The sequence below is a fragment of the Aquarana catesbeiana genome, linkage group LG01 (assembly GCF_042186555.1).
Source record: "Aquarana catesbeiana isolate 2022-GZ linkage group LG01, ASM4218655v1, whole genome shotgun sequence".
NCBI lineage: Eukaryota > Metazoa > Chordata > Amphibia > Anura > Ranidae > Aquarana > Aquarana catesbeiana.
Genome location: NC_133324.1, coordinates 501,991,100 through 502,012,627, shown reverse-complemented (window position 1 = coordinate 502,012,627; position 21,528 = coordinate 501,991,100). Strand labels below are relative to the sequence as shown.

The 21,528-nt window shown below is 43.6% G+C and overlaps 1 protein-coding gene across 9 annotated transcripts in view; it reads right to left on the bottom strand.

Annotated features, from left to right (window-relative positions):
* The window catches only part of MYO9B (myosin IXB), a 282,650-nt gene that overhangs the window by 86,909 nt on the left and 174,213 nt on the right, over positions 1 to 21,528 (bottom strand). For 5 of the 9 annotated variants that reach the window (XM_073593007.1, XM_073592941.1, XM_073592970.1 and 2 more), the window contains exons 13-25: positions 20,710 to 20,905; positions 20,284 to 20,359; positions 19,222 to 19,311; positions 18,353 to 18,466; positions 17,837 to 17,876; positions 16,361 to 16,483; positions 15,974 to 16,054; positions 15,435 to 15,545; positions 15,224 to 15,346; positions 12,606 to 12,755; positions 8,152 to 8,321; positions 5,720 to 6,709; positions 4,643 to 4,706 (exon numbers count right to left, since the gene is read on the bottom strand). In XM_073593007.1, the coding sequence (XP_073449108.1) occupies positions 4,643 to 4,706; positions 5,720 to 6,709; positions 8,152 to 8,321; positions 12,606 to 12,755; positions 15,224 to 15,346; positions 15,435 to 15,545; positions 15,974 to 16,054; positions 16,361 to 16,483; positions 17,837 to 17,876; positions 18,353 to 18,466; positions 19,222 to 19,311; positions 20,284 to 20,359; positions 20,710 to 20,905 (2,328 nt within the window). The remainder of the gene's footprint in view (positions 1 to 4,642; positions 4,707 to 5,719; positions 6,710 to 8,151; positions 8,322 to 12,605; positions 12,756 to 15,223; positions 15,347 to 15,434; positions 15,546 to 15,973; positions 16,055 to 16,360; positions 16,484 to 17,836; positions 17,877 to 18,352; positions 18,467 to 19,221; positions 19,312 to 20,283; positions 20,360 to 20,709; positions 20,906 to 21,528) is intronic. The other 4 variants (XM_073592979.1, XM_073593017.1, XM_073592988.1 and 1 more) reach the window with 3 other exon arrangements.

The window sequence follows — 21,528 nt, the reverse complement described above, 5'->3', positions numbered from 1 at the left end:
TATCTTTTTGTTGAATCGGGATGCAAAGAGATCTACATCTGGAACCCCCCATCTTTGGCATATGGCCCAAAAGACGTCGGGATGCAGAGACCATTCCCCTGGAAGTAACTGCTGGCGACTTAGATAGTCCGCCTGCCAATTTTCTATTCCCGGGATGAAAACTGCCGATATGCATGGCACATGCATCTCTGCCCAGACTAAGATCTGGTTCACCTCTTTTTGAGCAGCTCGGCTCCGGGTGCCTCCCTGATGATTGACATAAGCCACTGCTGTGGCATTGTCAGACTGGATCCTGACCGGACAACCCTGTAGCCTGATAGTCCAGGCTTTTAGAGCTAGATGTATCGCCCGGATCTCCAGAATGTTGATGGGTAAGGTCCTCTCTGTCTTGGACCATACCCCTTGGACCGCAGCCTGTTCCAGAACTGCTCCCCAACCTGACAGACTGGCATCTGTTGTTACCACCGTCCAGGTAACCAGTAGAAAGGATTTCCCCATCTGCAGGTTTTCGGGTATGAGCCACCAATTGAGGCTCTGACGCACCGCATGCGACAGGTGCATCGGAAAGTCTAATGCCTGAACCTTCTTGTTCCAGGTCGACAGAATACTGTGTTGCAGCATTCTTGAGTGAAACTGAGCATAGGGAACTGCTTCGAATGAAGACACCATCTTCCCTAGTAGCCTCATACAAAGGCGGACTGAGGGACCCTTCTTGGTCCTTACTGTCAGAATCAGCTCTCTCAAAGCAGTGATCTTTGCCTGGGGTAGAAATATTTTCTCCTGGCTTGTACCTATAATCAGACCTAAATACTCCAGTCTTCTTACTGGTTTTAGGAAAGACTTTTCTAAGTTGAGGATCCAACCCAGGTGTTCTAGATACCTGACCGTGGTCCTCAAGGTTCCATTCAAAGAGGCTACCGCCCGGTCTATCAAGAGCAGGTCGTCTAGGTATGCTATGACAGCTATACCCTGAGCCCTTAATCTGGCCAGAGGAGGAGCCAAGATCTTTGTGAACACTCGAGGTGCAGTGGCTATCCCGAAAGGCAGAGCCACAAACTGGAAATGGCGCCCTCCTACCTCGAAGCGCAGAAACTTCTGATGAGCAGGAAAAATGGGCACATGCAGATATGCATCTCTGATGTCTATTGATGCCAGAAATTCTCCTCCCTGCAGGGTGGGAACTACTGTTCGAATTGATTCCATGGAGAAGGATTGAATCCTTAGGAATCGGTTCAGATCCCTTAAGTCCAAAATAGGCCTGACATCCCCATTTGGCTTTTGGACCGTAAAAAGGTTGGAATAGAAGCCCAATCCCTGGTCCTTTGCGGGAACTATCATAATGACCTCCTGCGACAAAAGTCGCTCTAACGCTAGAAGGAGCGACTGCTTCTTCTCTGGGTCTCTGGGAACATTTGATCTGAGGAACCGAGGAGAAGGGAATTCCTGAAACTCCAGCTTGTACCCTAAGGTTACCGTGGAGACTACCCATCTGTCCTGGAAGTCCTCGTGCCAGAGCTCTGAGAACTGTCGCAGTCTTCCCCCCACTCGAGTGAGCGGGGGCGCCCCCTCATGCAGAGGTCTTAGTGTTTTGCCTAGTAGGCTTCTTTCCCCAGGACTTCTTTTGTCCCTGGGGTTGACTCTTGTCTCTGGACCCCGATGGAGGCGGCCGTCGAGACTGCCTGGAGGCTGAAGCCCCCGGCGCTGGGGAAAGAGTCCGTTTGAAAGAGGGACGCTTACTCTTCTTCTTGACAGGTAAGAGAGTGCTTTTCCCACAAGAGATTCTTCTTACATGGTGCTTCGGCTGACCAATTTTTCAACCATAGGATTCTACGTATATGCACCAACCCCAGTGAAAGACGGGAGGTTTGCACGATAGAATCTCTAATGGCGTCAACCACAAAGCATAAGGCCGCTGGAAGGTTAGCAAACCCCTGGGCCTGCTGTTCAGGTAATACTTTGATGACCTGCTTAACATGGTCTCTTAAGTATTGACAGACTCCAATCGCTGCTACTGCAGGTTGGGCCACTGATCCTGCTAAGGAGAAAACATCCTTCAATAGGGATTCCATCCTTTTATCTACAGGATCCCTGAGCATCTGAGCATTGTCTACAGGACCAGTCAGGCTATTATTTACGGAGGAAATGGCGGCATCAATAGCCGGTATTCCCCACATTTTAATAAACTTTTCTTCCATCGGATAAAGTGTTGAAAACTTTCTCGGCGGAAAAAAACGGTTTGTCTGGGTGATCCCACTCAGAATAAATAAGCTTTTCAAGTAAAGTATAAACAGGAAAAGCATGTGCTGCTTGGAAAGGTTTCAGGGACCCCAAAGCAGAAGAGGATTCTTTAGCAGTTTCAGGTATGGGCAACTTAAATGTGGAGCGGACCAATCCAGTGAGGATCTGCACTAAGACTTTCTCCTCTTGGGCAGTCGCAGAGGGTCCCTCTCCACCTGAATCCTCCGAAGAGGAATCATCCATCCCATCCGGATCCTCTGAAAGGGATTCATCTCCTTTATCCCAGAGCTCCTCTGTCTGAGGGTCTTGGGGAACAGAGGAAAGCCTAGTGCGTTTTCTTCCACTGAGTGAAGACGTAATCATGGCCATTAATCTTTCCTCTAGACCATTAATGGTTGAGGAAAAAACCTCTTGTGTAATATATACAGGGGCTGAAGTGCCAGAAGCAGGTGTAGCCCCTGACCCCGATGGCTCTCCCTGGCTAGCCGTCCCTGGCCCATCTTTAGGGGGGGAGGATGCTGCCGACAGGGGGCCCTCAGAACCTGAACGAGATCCCCTAGTGTCTCTGGTTCCTGGGGTGCTTGAACCTCTTCTACCCATAGTGCAAAGCAACAAGGTGTGAGGTATACAAATGAACACTGCCCGCTGAGCGATGTAGTCTGGCTAAAAGCCTTGCTACCCAATGCTCAGTCTGGTGTTACTTCAGTAAATGCTGCCTAGGAGAATGCCTGTGTCCCACCTTACATGTGACCGTCAGCTCTGTGTCTCTCAGAAGGCTGTGTGCACCTGTACAGAGTGCCTCTAATAGCCTGCAGCTGGCCTGAGTGGGAGTCTAAGCACCTGTGCTGACGTCCCGCCCCCTCCTCTACCGCCCCCCCCCTCGAGTTTTGAAAAAAACTAGCGCTTCCCGCGCTGCCGACTCTCCTGTCATGCTTCCGGAGAAAGGCTGGGGATGGGGAGGGAGGGAGGCTGGTAACAAGATCTGCCTGAACGGCTATCTTGAGAGATGGTGGCCATTAGGCCGCAGAGCCCGGGTGGTATAACCACTTTCTAGACCCCTGTGGCCCCTCTCTAGCCTGGGGGAAACATTCAAACATGAGAAATCCCCCTTTCCACCTTACCTGTTTGCAGCCTGCTTGAGACGCTGGGACATAAACAGCGATTACAACACCTGAGACAGAGTCAGCATGTGTAGGTTTGTGCTCTTGGCAGCCCCCGGTGGTCACAATAGGCATAGCATGCATTTACCTTAAAGGAGAAAAGCCACTAGAACTCAAAAATTCTGTGGAATCTCCTCTTACCTTATCCAGCCGCAGGGTGCTGTTTACACAGACCCAATCTTCACCTCTCACGGTGGGCTCAGTTTGAAAAAACCGTCAGAGACTGGGGCCCCCATCAGTAGGGGGATCCAACAGTTCTGGGACCGTAAAGCACCTCGCCAGAAATTAGGAAGTTTAAAGCCATTTTCTGATCTGCGGGGTCCAGCTCTCTAAAAAGAGAAGCATTACGGGTAAAACCTCGTTTCTTCGGACACGAGGCCCGAGTACCATTCAATTCGGCCATGAAAAGACACTTTGAATGGATCCGGTTCGCCTGGCTTGCCCCAGTATAGGATCTTAGGATATTCCCTTTGGAGCTCAGCACAGGACAACTTTACACGTCCATCACCTAAGACACTGGTGTAAAAACTGAGGTATCCCTGCAAGGGGGAGGGATTATATAGGGGGTTGAACTTCCTGATAGGGTGTGCTAGTGTCCAATCACCAGTGATACCTATATAACCCATCAGTAATTACTGTGGCTCTGTGTCCCGTGATGTTCGAGAAAGAAAATCTTTGGAACTGCAAAATTACTTGACATTAAAGCTAAATTCCAGGTATGCATTTTCTAGCATTGTCACATTGGTCAAGCTTGGACTAATGTAAACATGCATGTGTCATACTGGAGGGTTCCCAGTGGAAGTTGGAAATGACCGTAGCAGGTGCCACTGCTGCAGTGATCGTCACCACATTCCGGGTATTATGGCAAGCAGCTGCTGCATAGTGAATACAGGGGTGGCTCACTCTGCATGGATGCCATTCACAGAATGCCTTTTTCTTGGTGAATGCAAAGTGTTCTCTGATTGGACGCGGTGGAGAAGTGGGGCGGTGTCAATATTTCCACCTCATCCTGTATTAAATGTAATTATGCTATAAAATGCGTACATAAACTGTAGCTTTAAAGGATAAAGGGATGTACAGCATAGAAAAGTCTGAAATAAATAAACCAAGCCATTTAGAGATACTGGAATTCAATCTGAAGAATATTTTGCTTCACAGGCTTGAGGTAAGCATATAGGTAGGAAAAACAGACTACTGTGTTCAGAGGCCCAGGCTGGGCATTAGGGATTTAGACAATCACTAACCTGAGGAATGCAGGAAGACTGTATATCTGTTGAAGCTTGTGTAGTTCCAACAATCCCCTTCGCTCTGTTAAATAAAAAAAACACATTAAAACTATACTGAGGTTTAGAATTCTAAGTCTGGCAACAAGAAAAAAAAAAAAAATGTCAGTCAGTGTTTATACTTGTGGTGGGTGCAACTAATGTGCATCTGTGAACAATGATACTGCACACAGAGCGGTCCCTTACCTCTTCTTTGGTGGTCCCCTGCAAACGTTGACTTCTTCTTATGAGTGCTCCCATAGCAGTCCATGCGTATGCGCCTGAGCCAGGCACAGCATTGGATCGATTTAGATAAGTGTTTAGGGCAAGGGGGCTAGAACAGGTAAGGTTGGGGGGGGGGGGGGGGGGGGTGTTACCTTAATGCAGGGAATGCATTAAGACAAAAAATGGTTTTGGTTTAGAACCACTTTAAACTGCAAGTATAGGATACTGCAGTTTAGGTTAAAAATTGTGTTTCCCCACTCCTCATACGCTTGCTGCCTGTTTGTAAAAGAGTTGCGTTTTTCAATCAGCGAAGGAGCGGTCACATGATTTGTAAGCTTTGGCACCCCTCTGAATGGTCTTGCCGCCACCCGCCCCGCACAGTCTTGATCAGGAACCAATCCACAAATTCACACTCTTCCCCGAGTGTTCTCCCCTTCATTCTAATCCCAGTAGCGTGCTCTCTAAGAGTCAGTATTCAATAAGAACAGTGATGTCAACAGAGTTACAAAAAGGTTGAAAAGTACCACCAGGCTGTTTTTGTTTGAATACGTTAACATTATCTATCTAGTGAGATTGTCAATGATGGGTGACACCAGAAAAAGTTAACAATTGCACTAAGCTGTCCTGAATATAATAAATCCTACGCCTTGCTGTACACCATCTAAAATAAAAATGTGTACCCACCAATGGTGCACGTGCCATACCTTGGAAAATATTGATATAACCACACAGAAGAATTTCTGTTTAACATCCAGTAGGCACAGCTTATAAAACATAGATGCCTACTGTGTCCCCCAGATCTGCTTTGTTTCAGCTTTAAGAATAAATCCAAACCTTGGTAGCACTTCCTTGCTGTCTTGTCGAAGATGCACTGCATCTCTATCAGGTGTGCTTGTAGATTCACATTCAAACAGGTTAGTTTCATTTTGCCTTTTTTCTTTCCACTTTTCTGCTTTGTTTCTTAACTTCTCGTGATCGCTGTACCTCTGTATGATCCCAACACTGGGAATATCCGCATCCTGTGGTGTGTTTTGCTTGTTTGTCTCCTCAGACAACTGCTTTTGTGAAACCTGCTGAATATTTAACTGAAGATTTGAGGGCCTTAAAGGTTTCCCTAAATTTTGATCATTATTTGTCTTTTCAGTCATGTCTGCTTTAGCCACTTCTTTCTCTTGGTCTGACTTTTCCTCCCGAGGTACCTCAGTTACCTCATCCTTACTGCAAGTATGAAGTTGTTCTTTAGCACCATTTTCCCCCTTTTCAGCCTCAACCAGTGAGGTGGATATATGTTTATTTTGCAGCATATCATGCATCAGACACCTCTGTCTCCTGTTCTCCCTTTCAGTCCTGGCAGAATTTCTGTCTGAAAGGTTTGTTTCGGTTTTGGGGCTCAGGGGTATCCAAGGATCTACATTTAATGCAGTGGCATTGTCCTCAACACTTGCTTGTTGTGCTTGGGAATTGTGGTTTCCGCCCAAGCTCTCTTCTTTAATAGTCCTGTTATGTTCATTCTCTTTTGGTATCCTCTCCTCCCTATCAGTTGTTTTGAAAAGATTTCTTTCTTTCCTCACTGGCCCTTTATCTAGGAAAGTTTCAGTTTGTTTTCCATTAGTATTATTTTCAGGTGCACTTGGTGTCACAGGCTCTATTCCCGAGGCACCACTTTGTTTCAACTCAGCCTGTCTTTTGGCTTCCTTCTGCTCCTCCATTTTCTTTTGTTCTTCCCTTTGAGCCTTTAACAGGGTTTGCCTCTCTTTTTCAGCAGCTTCCTGCTTTCGCTTCTCTTCTTCTGCTTTCCGTTTTTCCTCTAACATGACCTTGACCCTGAAATATAAAATTCATTATCACATTGGCATGCGAGAGCAGGGTTTCTCACAGCATGACCTCTAGCATTTCCATGAACCACACTTTTGATGGCTATGGTAAATATCTTCCTAACAATCTAAAGCAGGCTATAGATTAAGCGATTTCTTCTCCTGAAACGTGCCGGTAGAACACAGTGAGATTACTGCTAGTGGCTATAGCCACAGGCAATAATCGCATGCTTAAAATGCAACATGCCATTTGTACCAAAGTCAATGGATGGATTGACCTGGGTACAATCAGCCTGCTCATAGATGGTTCATATCTCGGCCAGTCCCTTCTAAACCAGCCAAAATTCCATCCATCTTTTGATAGCTTTAGTGAACAGCAATCCTATGTTGCACCCCCAAGAGCCTTGATTCCCATAAGGACACTATCCCCACAGTGTGTGTATTCATACACAATACAGAAAACATACAGATATGTTAATTACCTTCCACCCAAACTGGCCCTAATTTTTAAGTGTTTTAAATGGCTTTAGTAAGGACACTGAATTGTAAGCTTTCTTGGGCCAGGAAATTATGTGACTGGTCTTCTGCGCTCAAACCCTAATGTGAGAAATGTTTTTTTACATTATCTAGTTTTTGTTGGGACAAACTACCTGATGTACTTTGTCCCATCTTCCTAGGTGCCCTGTAACATTAGCTGCAATGTCGGACAGGGCTTCCCCCTTGTGCACGGCATCCCGGCAACCGCAGTTAGCAAGAAGGCGGCTGATATTATAATGAGCTACAGGGCGAGTGATGTGTGTCAGCCTCACCATAATCTGCATTCCTCTTGCTACTGCTTACCTTGGGCAAATGCTGGAAGCCAGAGACAGGCACTCACTATCAAGGCAGCTTTTTCCTTGCCCTCCAGTGCTGCGCCCTGTCCACCAATTACAAGCTAGTGTTAAAGGAGACACAGGAAATGGGACAAACTACTACAGGTACTTTGTCCCTTTAGGAACTGAATAATGCAAAAGGAAAAAAAATAATTTTTTTTTTTTAAATACGTTTGGAGCTGTAAACAGCATTTCTTAACAAACTACTTACATATGAAATTAAGAAAGTACTGCCAATTTAGAAAAGTTGTCATCCAAGTTATAAATTATTGCGATTTGCACGATTTAAGATTGCACAAGCTAAAACAAAATTATTTCAGATTAAAACACCCATATGGTCAAACACCTATTCATAGTGCAGTGTCTTTCTCATTCTAAATGTAGAGTAAAATAACACAGCTGCTAAAAACCAGAGCCCGATTTATTAAGAAACAGAAGAAAATCATAGTAATGCATTTTAAAGAGGACCGTGAAGCCTATCCAAGAAAAAAATCTTCCTATATTATTGATGTGCATTCTGTATGACAACATATTAAAGAGAACTGTATAAAAAATGCATTCACTGAAGTTCCTCTTTTACCTTTGTCTCTGTAGGAATCCTCTGCAATATGCCTGCAATATCTGAATCAACTGAATCTGCTTAACATAGATCTTTCTCTGTACATAACTTTTCCAGGCAGCCTGGATGCACACGGCTGCATTTTTCCTAGCCTCCAACCCACATCGCACATGATAGGACCTCCAGAAAGCCTGTGAAAGAAGGAAACCTATATGTTAGTGGCACTAACTCACTTCTTCATGTGAACACAAATGTAGAACACTGTACAGTACCAACACAAAGTCATCTGAGTTTCCAATGCACGTTAAAAATTTTATTTGCAAATACAGGATTTTTTTTTACTCACTGTAAAAAAAATTCTATCATGGAGCCCATTGAGAGACACATGAAGTCTTCACCCTTTAGGTCATACTGCCACCAACAGGAGAATTTTACACTGGCAAAAAATTGTAGGCCAACCCAGGATACTCCATCCTACAACCTGAATGCCTCAGTTTTGTAGCAATAGTGTGCTGACATGACCATAAACACAGAGGGATGGGACATGTGTGTCCCTGTGGACTTCAAGAAATTGTTTTTACAATGAGTACAAAAATACTATTTTTTTTCCCTTGTCCATCGAGGGATGCAGGCAATCTTTCACCTTTGGGATGTCCAAAAGCAGTCCAACCGAGGAATGGGCAAGATGGCAAACAACTGCCAACAGGCACAAAAAAAAAAAAAAAAAAAGGCCTGGCGCAAAGAGCATTACCAGAAAGCCCTTCATCTTGGCCATGCAAAGCAGATGACAATGTTTTAAGGGAGAAGGGCATAGGTTGGGTCTACAGATCCCACCTAGCCACCAAAGCATCCACTGCTTTCGCTAAAAAAAAAAAATCCCTGTTTCTGGAGATATACCTACCCAGTTTGATGCTGAACCTGAAAGACAGGAGTTCCACACCCAACCTCCAACTGCGACACAGTTCCTGGAACACCTTCAGGTGTATGGAGACCCGGGGCTAGGCGCCGCCTGCTGAGGAAGTCCGTCTGCCAATTGTCCACACCTAGGATGTGCATGACGGACAAGGCTGGGAAATGAATTTCTGCCAAGGACACGATTACAATCTACCTCTCTTGCTGTGGTGAAACTTCTGGATCCTTCTTGGTGTTTTTTGTACACCATTGTGTCTTTGTCCAACTGAATCCTGAGCGGATTACCCTCCAGCAAGAAGACCCAATGTTGCAGACACAGCCAAATTACCTGAAGTTCCAGAATGTTGATTGGGAGATGAGACTTCAACCACCAAGTGCCCTGCACTTACAGAGTGCCCAGGACTCCTGTCCAGCCTGAGAGAGGCTGACATCCATAGTGAGGATCTTGCAAGAGACAATATAGAAAGACTTCCACAGCACCAGAGCCCAACAACCTGGTCCTCGTGCCAAATAAAATGGTATGTCAAGAGACTGGACTCACTTGTTCAAAGACTAAAAAAAGTTGCATTATTGGGGTCTAGAGTGAAATCGGGCAAGAGTCAGATGACTCCTGGACTGGAAAACATAAATCTGAGATTGGAGAGTTTGATCACAGACTGGTGAATTTGATATGAAATTTCTGAGTTTGAATGAAGATGTAAAATTCTTTTGGATCCAAGATGCCCATTTTTGGGTTTGGGAAAGTTGAACAGGTTGGGGTAAAACCCCAGAAACTAGGGCAATGACACCTTAATCCATAAAACCTAGGAGGGCTCGATGACATGAGAGGGAGCAGGGAGCCCTTGATACTACCACCTGGCAACTAGGCATCTGAGATGGAAGCAATCCAAATGTTTGCAAGGTTAACAAACGTTTACCCACTATGGAAAGTATAGATGCACCTTTATGCCAAGGAAGCTTTGTCTGAGGATTTTGCAGACTTTGAGCCCCAGAACTTGCAGGTGGACTGGGTGCCAAGCTTTAGAGGTCTGGAGGTATGAGGGAGTGGAGAAATGAAAATAAGGTTTCTTATCTGATAGAGAGGGAGAACAGTTTTGAGCTTATATCAAAGGCTTCTTCCACTGGGTATAGGTACTCTTGCTACCATTAGTATCCTTGATAATTAATATGAAGACAGACCTTGAAGGCAATGCAGATCAGTTTTTATTTTTAAAGCTGCTTTCGCAAAACCAGCACTTTCCCCCATGAGTCTCCTGTACATGCACATGCAGAGGACACTTTGGGTAGAGGAGACCGGAGGCCATCAGCAGCCTGCTACAACTGTAGCCTAAAACTACCATCATTTGCTTTAGATTTTGCTTTTTGATTTACTTTAGATAATCAAAAGAATCAAAACACGAAAAAGAGGAACAACCGGATTTATCAAAAATATACAATTCTTTATTGAAAAAACCCACAAACACTGAGAACTGGTAAAATGTATATCTAACAAACCTCCACCACATTCAATAAAAGTAGACAATGTTGTCCAGGGACAGAGATGCCACCACCAGCAGACATACACTCCTCACAAATATCATAAATTTTTAATCCTCACGGAAGAATCCCAGTGAGGACATGGCTGGATAGTGTCTCAGAGCAATTCGCTCAATATCTCATGGGTACAACACATTGAGCATTTAACCTTTCCACAGCTGAGTTAGAGGATATTTAAGAGCTGTTCAAAAGCTTGACTCCGGTAAGGCAGATTCAAAATGAATGATGCATTAATGGCAAAGGTATTGATGATATTGGAGTACGGTTTCCTAATAATGTAAGCCGAGCATGAATGGACACGGCAGGAGTATTCAGGGTTCCCCCAGGTAGCTGGGTATACAGTGATTGACCGGGTTGTCAGTTACAGATGGAAGTGGGCTATTGGATCACTAGGGGACAGGTGAGTGTGTGTATGTATATACACTTCCCAGCCGGGAAAAAGGGATCAATACAGCTCACCACTCTCCAGATGTCCACCTCGTTCACAGCATCAAGGCAGACAGACCGACAATCCACCCGTTTCCAGGAAAGATGGGAACCTCATCTTTGCTGTGGAAAGGTTAAATGCTCAATGTGTTGTACCCATGAGATATTGAGCAAATTGCTCTGAGACAATATCCAGCCATGTCCTCACTGGGATACTTCTATGAGGATTAGAAATGTATGATATTTGTAAGGAGTGTGTCTGCTTGTGGTGGCCATCTGTGTCCTTAGACAATGTTGTCTACTTTTATTAAATGTGGTGGAGGTTTGTTATATATAATATTTTACCAGTTCTCAGTGTTTATGTGGGTTTTTTCAATAAAGAATTGTATATTTTTGATAAATCTGGTTGTTCCTCGAAGAATTACTTGGGAAACCTCTTAGTCTTCCCTCTTTTTTTGTATGCTTACCCTAATTCAGAGGAACACACCTCAAGCCTTTATTTAAATTTTGAGGTGACGGTAAGCGATGACTATGAGAGAAATTGTTAAAATTCAGTTCCCCCTTTTTCATCCAAGTTTATATTAGGTGTAGATGCAGTGTCATTTTTATCCTTGTTGTCCAAAGAATCAAACACAAGCACTGGCAAAAATTTAAGGGACTTTGACCAGTTAGCTATGGCTTGGCAAAGTAAGGTCACAGCCAACCTGGCTTAAACAGCAGGACCTGTCAGCAAGAAAAGCGCTCTAGAGAGGGGTCCAATTGTTTATTAGCTGGGTCCACAAGGAGAGATGCATTCTCCAGCAGTATGGTGGATGCTTTGTTAAGGCGGGACACTGCCAGATCCACAGTGAGGGTACCACTTTTTTTTTTTATTAAAGCTCTCTTTAAACAGGCACAAGGTTAATAATTGCTTTGGGGAAGCGAACATCTTGTCAGGGTGTTTCCGATCTCTCCAAGAGGAAGACTTGGATCATTGGTTAAGTCTTTGCGACCTTAGAAGCTCTAAGGGATCCAAACTGGGAAAAACACGGTTGGCAGCAAAAGGCTGATCCTCTACGTTTGGGGACCTGTGTGCTGCAGCAACAGGAGCAGACATGGTTTCTTAACTTGGAAGCAATGGCAAAGGACTGCATAGCCTCAGAGGCAAGCTTGTCAGGTAAAGACAGAAGCTACTCAAGGCTCAAGGCTCAGAAGCTGCCAAGATTTATCCAACAGATACAAAATATGCGGGAAAAGATGCGAAACCTAAGTAGAAAATCCTGGCCTCTGCCAAAATGCTGTACAGAAGGATCTTTGCTCTCTGTGTAAAAGCAGTGGTCTCTTTGCAGAAGTCTGACACTTACTGATAAATCAGAGCTAGAGGTCCCCAATCAGTAGTGAGCATGAACTCTCCAAATTGGAAAGGTGTGACCTGCAGAGAGACCACTTTTCCAGAAGCTTGCTGGCAGAGGACAATCTTTAATACTCAGGCTGTGGATGCTTTCTAAAGTAAATGGAATGTAAGACTTTGCACACCTTTTGTTTTGGATGAACCTGGAATTTATTTATCTGAATGAAACAAAGTTAGTTCAGCCTGAAAAAGAGTACACATCTAACATTACCTGTATAGTGACTGCTGCAGATTTCATCCTCAGGAAGTTCCTCCTGTCAACAACCATGCGAAATAGACTCTGCAGCAGGATGATCTTCTTGATAACAGCCTGGTGAAGGGTGTCCTGCAGCTTTTGCCTCTCTGGCTCCTTCATAAACACCTGAAAATGAACAAGAAAAGCCATAAATGTAATACAGACAACAGATTTTGAGTTGTTTAGAAAACAATTATACAAATTTTCAATGACCATATATTTTGAGTAACCTTCAGTGAAGTCTGCATATCAAAAAGATCAGTAGATCCAGAGATAAAGAAAGCTGAATGTATGCAGATATCAGCTTTTCCTGTTAAGTTGTGGGACCAAGCTTAAACCTAACATATCTTAAGCATCCCTATAAACTAATGAGCCCCCATAGCTTTGTCGCTGCCTGATCAACCTTTAAATAGAAAAGCTGGCTGTCAAGCGAGATGTTGTAGGGTTTACAGCTTTGTACTCCTCCAACATAATACTTATAGAGTTGGGAGTAAAACAATCAATTGTTGGGGCCAGTGTCAGCTTCTACAGGAAATTGAGAAACCCATTTGCATGCTTCTCTAGATCTAGTGACCCTTTTAACTGAAGGCAATTTTTTGCTTATGCATTTTTTGCAATGCATAGCCAGTTTGAGATTGGACTTCTTATGCCGCGTACACACGAGCGGACTTTCCGGCATACTTGGTCCGGCGGACCAGAGTGTGCCGGACAATCCGCCCGTGTGTGGGCGGCGGCGGACTTTTCCGGCGGACTTTTTCCCAAAAGCCCGCCGGACCAAGATTTGAAACATGTTTTAAATCTTTCCGTCGGACTCAGTTTCGGGCGGAAAGTCCGCTCGTGTGTGTGCTGGTCCGACGGAAAGCCCGCTCGTGTGTAGGCTGGTCCGACAGACCAAATACGACACGAGGGCATGGTATTGCATCTCGCGCTCGCTGCAATAGGAAAAACAAATCTTCCTATTGCGGCGAACGCGGGGCATACCAGGCCCTTAGGTCTGGTATGGATTATAAAGGGGAACCCCGCTACGCCGAAAAAACGGCGTGGGGCCCCCCCTAAAATCCATACCAGACCCCGATCCGAGCACGCAGCCTGGCCGGTCAGGAAAGGGGGTGGGGACGAGCGAGCGCCCATCCCCCCTCCTGAACCGTACCAGGCCGCATGCCCTCAACATGGGGGGTGGGTGCTTTGGGGGAGGGGGGCGCCCTGCGCCCCCCCCCAAAGCACCTTGTCCCCATGTTGATGAGGACAAGGGCCTCTTCCCGACAACCCTGGCCGTTGGTTGTCGGGGTCTGCGGGCGGGGGCTTATCGGAATCTGGGAGCCCCCTTTAATAAGGGGGCCCCCAGATCCCGGCCCCCCACCCTATGTAAATGAGTATGGGGTACATGGTACCCCTACCCATTTACCTAGGAAAAAAGTGTAAGTAATAAAACACACTACACAGGTTTTTAAAATATTTTATTAAACAGCTCCGGGGGGGGGGATCTTCCTCCGGCTTCGGGGGTCTTCTTCCGGCTTCGGGGGTCCCTCCGCTTCATCTTCTCCCGGCGTCCGGTTGGTTCTTCTCCGCTCTCCGGCCTCTTCTCCCGGTGTCGCAGGTCTTCGGCCGGCCCCTCCGCTCTCTTCATGTAGCTCTATTGCGAGCGGAGGTCCGGACTTCTGGGCTTCTTGGCTTCTTGGCTTCTTGGCTTGGCTTGGCTTCTCTTCTCTTCCCCCAGATGTTGACACGACGCTCTCTCCGGCTGGACTGGTCTCTGAGGGCTGCGTTGTGACTTATATAGGCGGAGACCCCGCCCCCATATGATGTCACAGTCCCTGGGCATGCTGGGACTGTGACGTTTTAGGGGGCGTGGTCGACCACGCCCCCTAAAACGTCACAGTCCCAGCATGCCCAACCAACGGCCAGGGTTGTCGGGAAGAGGCCCTTGTCCTCATCAACATGGGGACAAGGTGCTTTGGGGGGGGGCGCAGGGCGCCCCCCTCCCCCAAAGCACCCACCCCCCATGTTGAGGGCATGCGGCCTGGTACGGTTCAGGAGGGGGGGGGGGGCGCTCGCTCGTCCCCACCCCCTTTCCTGACCGGCCAGGCTGCGTGCTCGGATCGGGGTCTGGTATGGATTCTAGGGGGGACCCCACGCCGTTTTTTCGGCGTAGGGGTTCCCCTTTATAATCCATACCAGACCTAAGGGCCTGGTATGCCCCGCGACGGGGCTCGCAAGGTGTCAATCTAGCCGATAAAAGCGGCAAGATTGACATCCTTTTCTAGTCCCGTCGCACCTGAGTCACGTTCAAAATGAACGGACTTGTCCGTGTGTGGGCAAGTCCGTTCATTCTGAAAGTCCGCCGGAACTCCGGCGAAAGTCCGTCGGAAAGACGGGCGGACTTAGCCCGCCGGAAAATCCCGGCGTGTGTGGGCAAGTCCGTTCGTTTTAAAGTCCGGCGCACCTGGCGGACAAAGTCCGTCGGAAAGTGTGCCGGACCAAGTAGGATAGAAAGTCCGCTCGTGTGTACGCGGCATTAGAGTAAACCTTAGTCTTTATTCAGCATGCAACCTGCAAGCAGGTAATCAAAAGCCACAATAAAAATATTTTCTAACCTTTGTTTTCCCTAGCTGGTAGTTATGTGGGTCAAAGTACAGTCTATGTAGCAGGGATGTGATGTCCGTTTTCAGATCTGGAGAGGACTTGGGTAGCAGCACCTGAAACTGGTCTTTGAATTCCTAGTAAGTAAAGAATGTCACATAGAATTTTAGCTGCAACACAGAAGATAATTATACGTAAAGACTGAGCAATGGGATGCCCATTTACCTGATATGGGTATTTGGCACTATATCCAGATCTCCGAATCCGCACAGTCTCCAGCATTCCTGTGTATCGAAGCTGCTGAAGTACCAGAGCTTCATCAAAGGTCATTTCCATCTAGTGAAATTCCAAAAGTGAGATGAATAATGCCCACAAAACTACCATGATTACTGTACAAGCTCTAATCATTTCAGAAATAGATTGTTTAGAGCCAGTCCATAACAAAAATAAATAAATCAGACAGTCTACAACAATAAAGCCAAAGATCATCACAAACAGTTGACTGCTGCTGTAAAAGATATGGATATTAGAGGCCACAGAGCAGTTCTATGCCCTTTAGTCAAAAGATCATCCCAAAAGTGTTCAATAGGGTTAAGGTCAGGAGTGCGTGCAGGCCACTGGTGTTCCTTGGACAAAATACTCATCAAACCATGGACCTGGCTTTGTGCCTAGAGGAACGGCAACACTGTTGCCAGAGGATTGAAAGCACAATGGTCTAAAATGTCTTTCTATGCTGTAGGCTTGACAATAACACAAAGGCATACCTTTTCAGAATTCGAGCGGATGCATCTAATGAAGAAAGGTTCAGCTTTCCCTAGCGTTTCTAAAAGCTTGTTCAATGATGCCTAGAAGAAATATATATATATGTATTTGGAAAAAATATATGGATAGTAGTGTATGAGGAAAAATATTTCAGCTCCTAATTAAATGTTAATAGAAATTATAAAAGCAACATTAGTAATAAATACCACATTTTAAAGTGGAACTTTACATAGAAATTAAACAATTCAACGGGCAGACGTTTTATTGCAGAAGAGACATTTTGAGATCATCTTCAGGCTTTATATTTTTTATTCTATACGATTAAAAACAAGCAGAATAAAAATAACATTACAAAAAGCACAGAAAATGCATTGTTTATCAGAGCATACCTGAAATTGTGCACTTATACTGGGTGGTTTCTTCTTCTTGTGCAAGTGAAGGAGAGACTTTGTAGTTCGATCATGAAGAGTCATGCTCATTATTAATTTCAGAGATTGTGAATCAAGCAGGTTCTGCATATAAAATGTGAATTAATTTACATGGAAATGGTACATAGCAGTTTATTACACTGCAGCTTACCGATTCTTTTTCCTTTACTTCCACCTGATGATCCAGAAAGTAAGTCTGTTATTTTTCAACTTACTTTACTAGACCAAGCTGTCCAGACAAAGTAGTGGTTAGATGGTTGAGACAAACCATTTAACAGTGACAGGGATGCTTACAATGGTCAGCATTTATTTATGTAAAACCTATATCCCAAAAGGAAATAAAAAAAAAAAAAAACTGTTTGCTGTAACTACTTATAAAGTGTTAGCTGTAGTTCAGCTTCAATTTCTTAGTCAAGAACATCTAAAACTGCTAGTTTAATACTACCCTTTAACCAGACTGACAATGTTGCTGCCCAAAGGTGTCTTCTTTACTACTTCATCCAGAATGTAGACACCCCAAGACAGGAAGTACTGTATGTTCCTGGCCAGTTCACCAGATTAAATATTTTTGGGTTTAACACCACTTTTAGCTTTAGAACGCTATATCCACTCCACTATAGATATAATGTATATAGTCGCAGCACAAAACATTTTGTGATTTAACATTAATAAAGGACCTTTCCATTTTACTCTGAGGTCAGCCATGATTTTCTAAACTAATAATTAGAAAGTATAACTAATCAGGCTATGGCATAGAGGGTGTAAAAAAACAAAATAATCCACTACATCAGCGAGAAAGACAGTGGAGCAATCTTAAAAAAGAAGATATGATTGTCTTACTTCTATCACAATAACAAAATAAGGAGTTTATCTTCATTTCATAGGACAAAGCCAAGCAGGTCTTTTTTTTTTTGCTCCTGATTACTGTAAAGTGCCTTAATGATGGACAACTAGCTATAGAAAGTTGTATGCATTTGTAATAAGTTGCTTTGTAATATCAGGCTTTAGATGTGCTATAAATTATTTGCATGATTCCACCACTATCTTAAAATGAGAGATAAATCCCTTGGTCTTTTGAATTTGTGATGGAAGTCAGACATGCACAGTTTGTTTTTTTTTTTTAAAAGAATCCTCTGCTGAGCTAAAGCACCAAAAAACTCTCAAATCTCTTCTGTGCAACTGGAATGCTGCCGAACGTCCAACTCCCTTTGCTCAGACGATTGGCTCAATGCTTTTTCCAGAACCCTGCACACAGCTTGGTGCTTAGAGCCAAAAAAGCAAGTGTGTGTGTGTGTGTACCAAAGCAGAAACGTAAGAGAAATAAAACAAAAAAGTAATAATAATTGAAGCTTACTACTTCTTACTAATGCAGAATGAAAAAAAAGCAGTTCTGTATTTTTCTTGTCATATGAAGGACAAAACAAACATCTTCATTACCTTTGGAATCAGCTGCTTTTGGCGGCCACTTTTAGATTTCCTATGGGAATAATAGATGTCAAAGTTATAAAAAATCCAGTTCTTCCCCAAAACGCCTGGTATATGATTTTAGTTAGCAAGCCAGTCGCAGTTAGCCAGCAAAGCCAGTTAGAACTACAGTATGTTAGTTTTTAGTGCGAAAAGAACACTGAATATATGCCCTGTTAGACCAGCGAAAAGGTGCTAATTTGTCAGTGTTAAAAAAGTCAGAACCACTATATGTGCATTTTTTGGCAAACATATTTGTAGCAAGTGTAAATACATATCTAAACATCAAGAACACACATTACAAAATCACAAAGACAATTAGCCTGCAGAGAATACTATAAAATCAATTGCACTAATGTACAGCAATTTTTTGCTACAGAGCAGTCTTTTATTAGCAAACATGATGCACATTGCAAGACACGATGCCAGTGCCCCCTAACTGATGTAACCTCGATTGCTTGATGGTCATGAACTCCTCTGCACACTCACTGTAAGTGGAGCCGCGAGTGCCTGCGTAGAGAAAGGGTGCGCAGCACATTGGCTGGGTCATCGCCCTGCCAGGAGAGTCCCTTTATACTGTTCATCAGCTGAGAATGTCGCTCTCTGCCAGTGCCAGGAGGAGATATAGATTAGAGATTACAGGACACCCAGCTGAGACTACTATAGTTTAAAATGATTACTACTTTCATAGAGGCAATCATCAAGAACTAAAACACAAGTATAAAATACATGTATACAACAGCATATTTATGGCAACAGTTTATCTCTTATTTTGAGAGTGTAGGTTTTTGGGGGATTTCAAACTGCATGTCATTTATTAGCATCACCAAAAAAGATGATAGAAATATAACACAATGGCAGAAATTACATTTGTGAACTACACTGGAACAAATAGTGTGCCTAAACCAAGACAAAACATACAACTTCAGGAACAGAAAACAACCCACAGCGCCTTAGTGAACACCATAAACCCCAAAGAGCGGAAAATAGACTAAAGTCAATGACTGGACAGTTAGTTGGTGGTGGGCACATAAATTCATGCAGTGTGACGCAGTGTTAATCCCTTGTTCTCTACATGCAGCTTAAGTGCCCCAAATGAGATTGAACAAAAACTTTATATTCATTTTAGCATTAAATAAATAATGACACAGTTCATTTTAGGTTATGCTTTACTTGTCATGAGATTAAATAAAAGCAAAACTAAATCTTAGATAAAGTACAAAAAAGTCCACATCGGAACAGATTTTTGAGCTTTTTAGGGTCAAACTAGTATCAAGACTCTTTTTTTTGGAGCACAGTAAGCTGCATGACTTTGGGACAAAAAAAAAAAAAAGTATTGCGTCAACCCCAGCACTTACTTTTTGCTTTCATATATATTTATGATGTCTTCAAACACATCTATATCATAATCCACGGAGCAATCAAAGGAGAAATCGAGGAGAGAGTGGCTAAAGGTGGAGTACAGGTGATCCCCAGTAAGATATAGAACATTAAATGTGTATACGAAAGTTTATTTTTTACAACACTGTTTAGGAGACTTCCGATATAGCTTTGGACCTTACCATACAGCAGGGATATGCAATTAGCAGGCCTCCAGCTGTTGCAAAACTACAAGTTCCATCATGCCTCTGCCTTTGGGTGTCATGCTTGTGGCTGTCAGAGTCTTGCTATGCCTCAAGGGACTTGTAGGGCCGCTAACTGCATATCACTGCCATACAGCAAAGCAAGTTTGCTAGATTTAAAAATGGGAAATAAACATTCTGGTACAAAGTAACATGTCAGATCAAAGTGAAGCACTTTTTGTATACAATCTGCTATTGTTATAGGATATAAACTGGGAACTACTTGGATCTGCAACCTAAAAAGAATTATTTATATGTGGCAGATTTCCTGTCTACAAGTCTAGTGAATAGACTAAAAGACAATAGAATTTTTTTTCAGGATTCAAAAAACTAGGATATAAAAACATCAATCTAAAAGAGCTGGAAATAAAATTCCATAAAACATTTGCAATGTCAGTGTACATGAACTTCCATATACACAGTATACAACTAAAACATCACTAGCTCTAACATTCTGGTTTATTAACCAAACATTTTGTGTAGGAAGTTTAGAAAACACACATACTGTATGTTTACTTTTAAAGACCAGGTCCAGTATTCATTCTGCTGCCAACAACCGATGTGCACAGATGTGTGTGTCAGAATATGACCTCCTGTCAACACGGTCTGTGTTAATGGGGGAATCGTGTAGATTTGCACAGTCTATGGCCTGCCATACACTGCACAGGCTGGTACTCTTCAGCCTGGGACTTAGTATATAGCATAATAACGATGGCAAGGAGAAATATTTTCTAATTCACCTCAATATGGACAGAGCTTGCCCAACATCACAGACGTTCTACATATTTAACAGCTTACCGATATAGTTTATCCACAGCAGTGTTTGACTTCTGCAACTCTCCTAAAGGTAGTCTAGGTCCTTTTCGTACCACACCTAGATTTAAAGGAGAAAACCAAAGTGTTTTAAAAAAAAAAAAAAAAGATTTTATTCTTTCTGGTTCCTGGGATACTTATCTTTGTGTAAATTCTATGAAACATGAAATCCATGACCTTGCTTTTCTTTTAATCAAACCAAAGCCACGTGAGGAAGAGTTATTACTAGAGCAATTAGTAATAAAATACTTTGTACAAGAGAGCAATGTATTAAAGTAAATACAGATAGGCAAGCTCAGAAAATAGATAAATACATGTCGTTTCAGGTTACTAGTAAAAGCAAATTCTGTTAGAACAGGTAATATAGTAAAAAGTAGGGAAGATTCAGAAAAGATTCAATGTGTTACGTACCTGCTGTCTTCTCTGCATGCTGTCTGCCTGCCTCATTGAGCACAGCCATTGATCTAATTGCAGCTCGCAATACAGCCCATCGGAAGACAGACACTGGGTCCATTCCAATTAGTTCACGGATGTAGGCACTGTCGCTGCTTCGGAGGAGGGCAACAATGTCAGGCCTCATGTAATCCGTATTTTTCTCACGGAAATCCTACATCAAGGCAAACAAGACATTTTTTTTTTTTTTTTTTAACTGTAAAAAGTTCTTGAAAATGTTCAATATCCAAAGGTTATTGGTTGGGAATAAATTCAATTTTTGACAAGTAAAAAAAGTATATCTGGAGAATAAACGTCAACACTTTATCAAGTGACAATGGGGAAAAAAAAAAAAAAAGCATGTAAAATTATTTATAAAAATCCAAGAATCTTCTCCCACTTGATTTATTTTTAAATGGTAACGCCTCTTTCAATAATAAGAATACTGCGTATATAATTGCTACACAATCCATACTGTAATATTCTCATTTTATCTAGGTGAAGATTTTGCTGGTGTCCCAAGCTGGCCATAAAATCACTTGATTTTCAGCAGAAACATGCTGAACTGGCCAAAACTCAGCCGTGGGTGGCCCTATCAGCACCACCCGGCTTGAGACGTTGGTTGAAGTTAGATGCAGTCACTGTTCAGATATTCAATTAGCCACAGGTAGTGATGGGCGCGAGTGTGTTCAGATCGAACCCTCCAGGAAGCCATCACTGCACATTGCCAATCATATGCAGTGAGGCATTTCCCGACTGGCAGCTGCACAGACACATGCTGCCTATGATTGGCGGTGT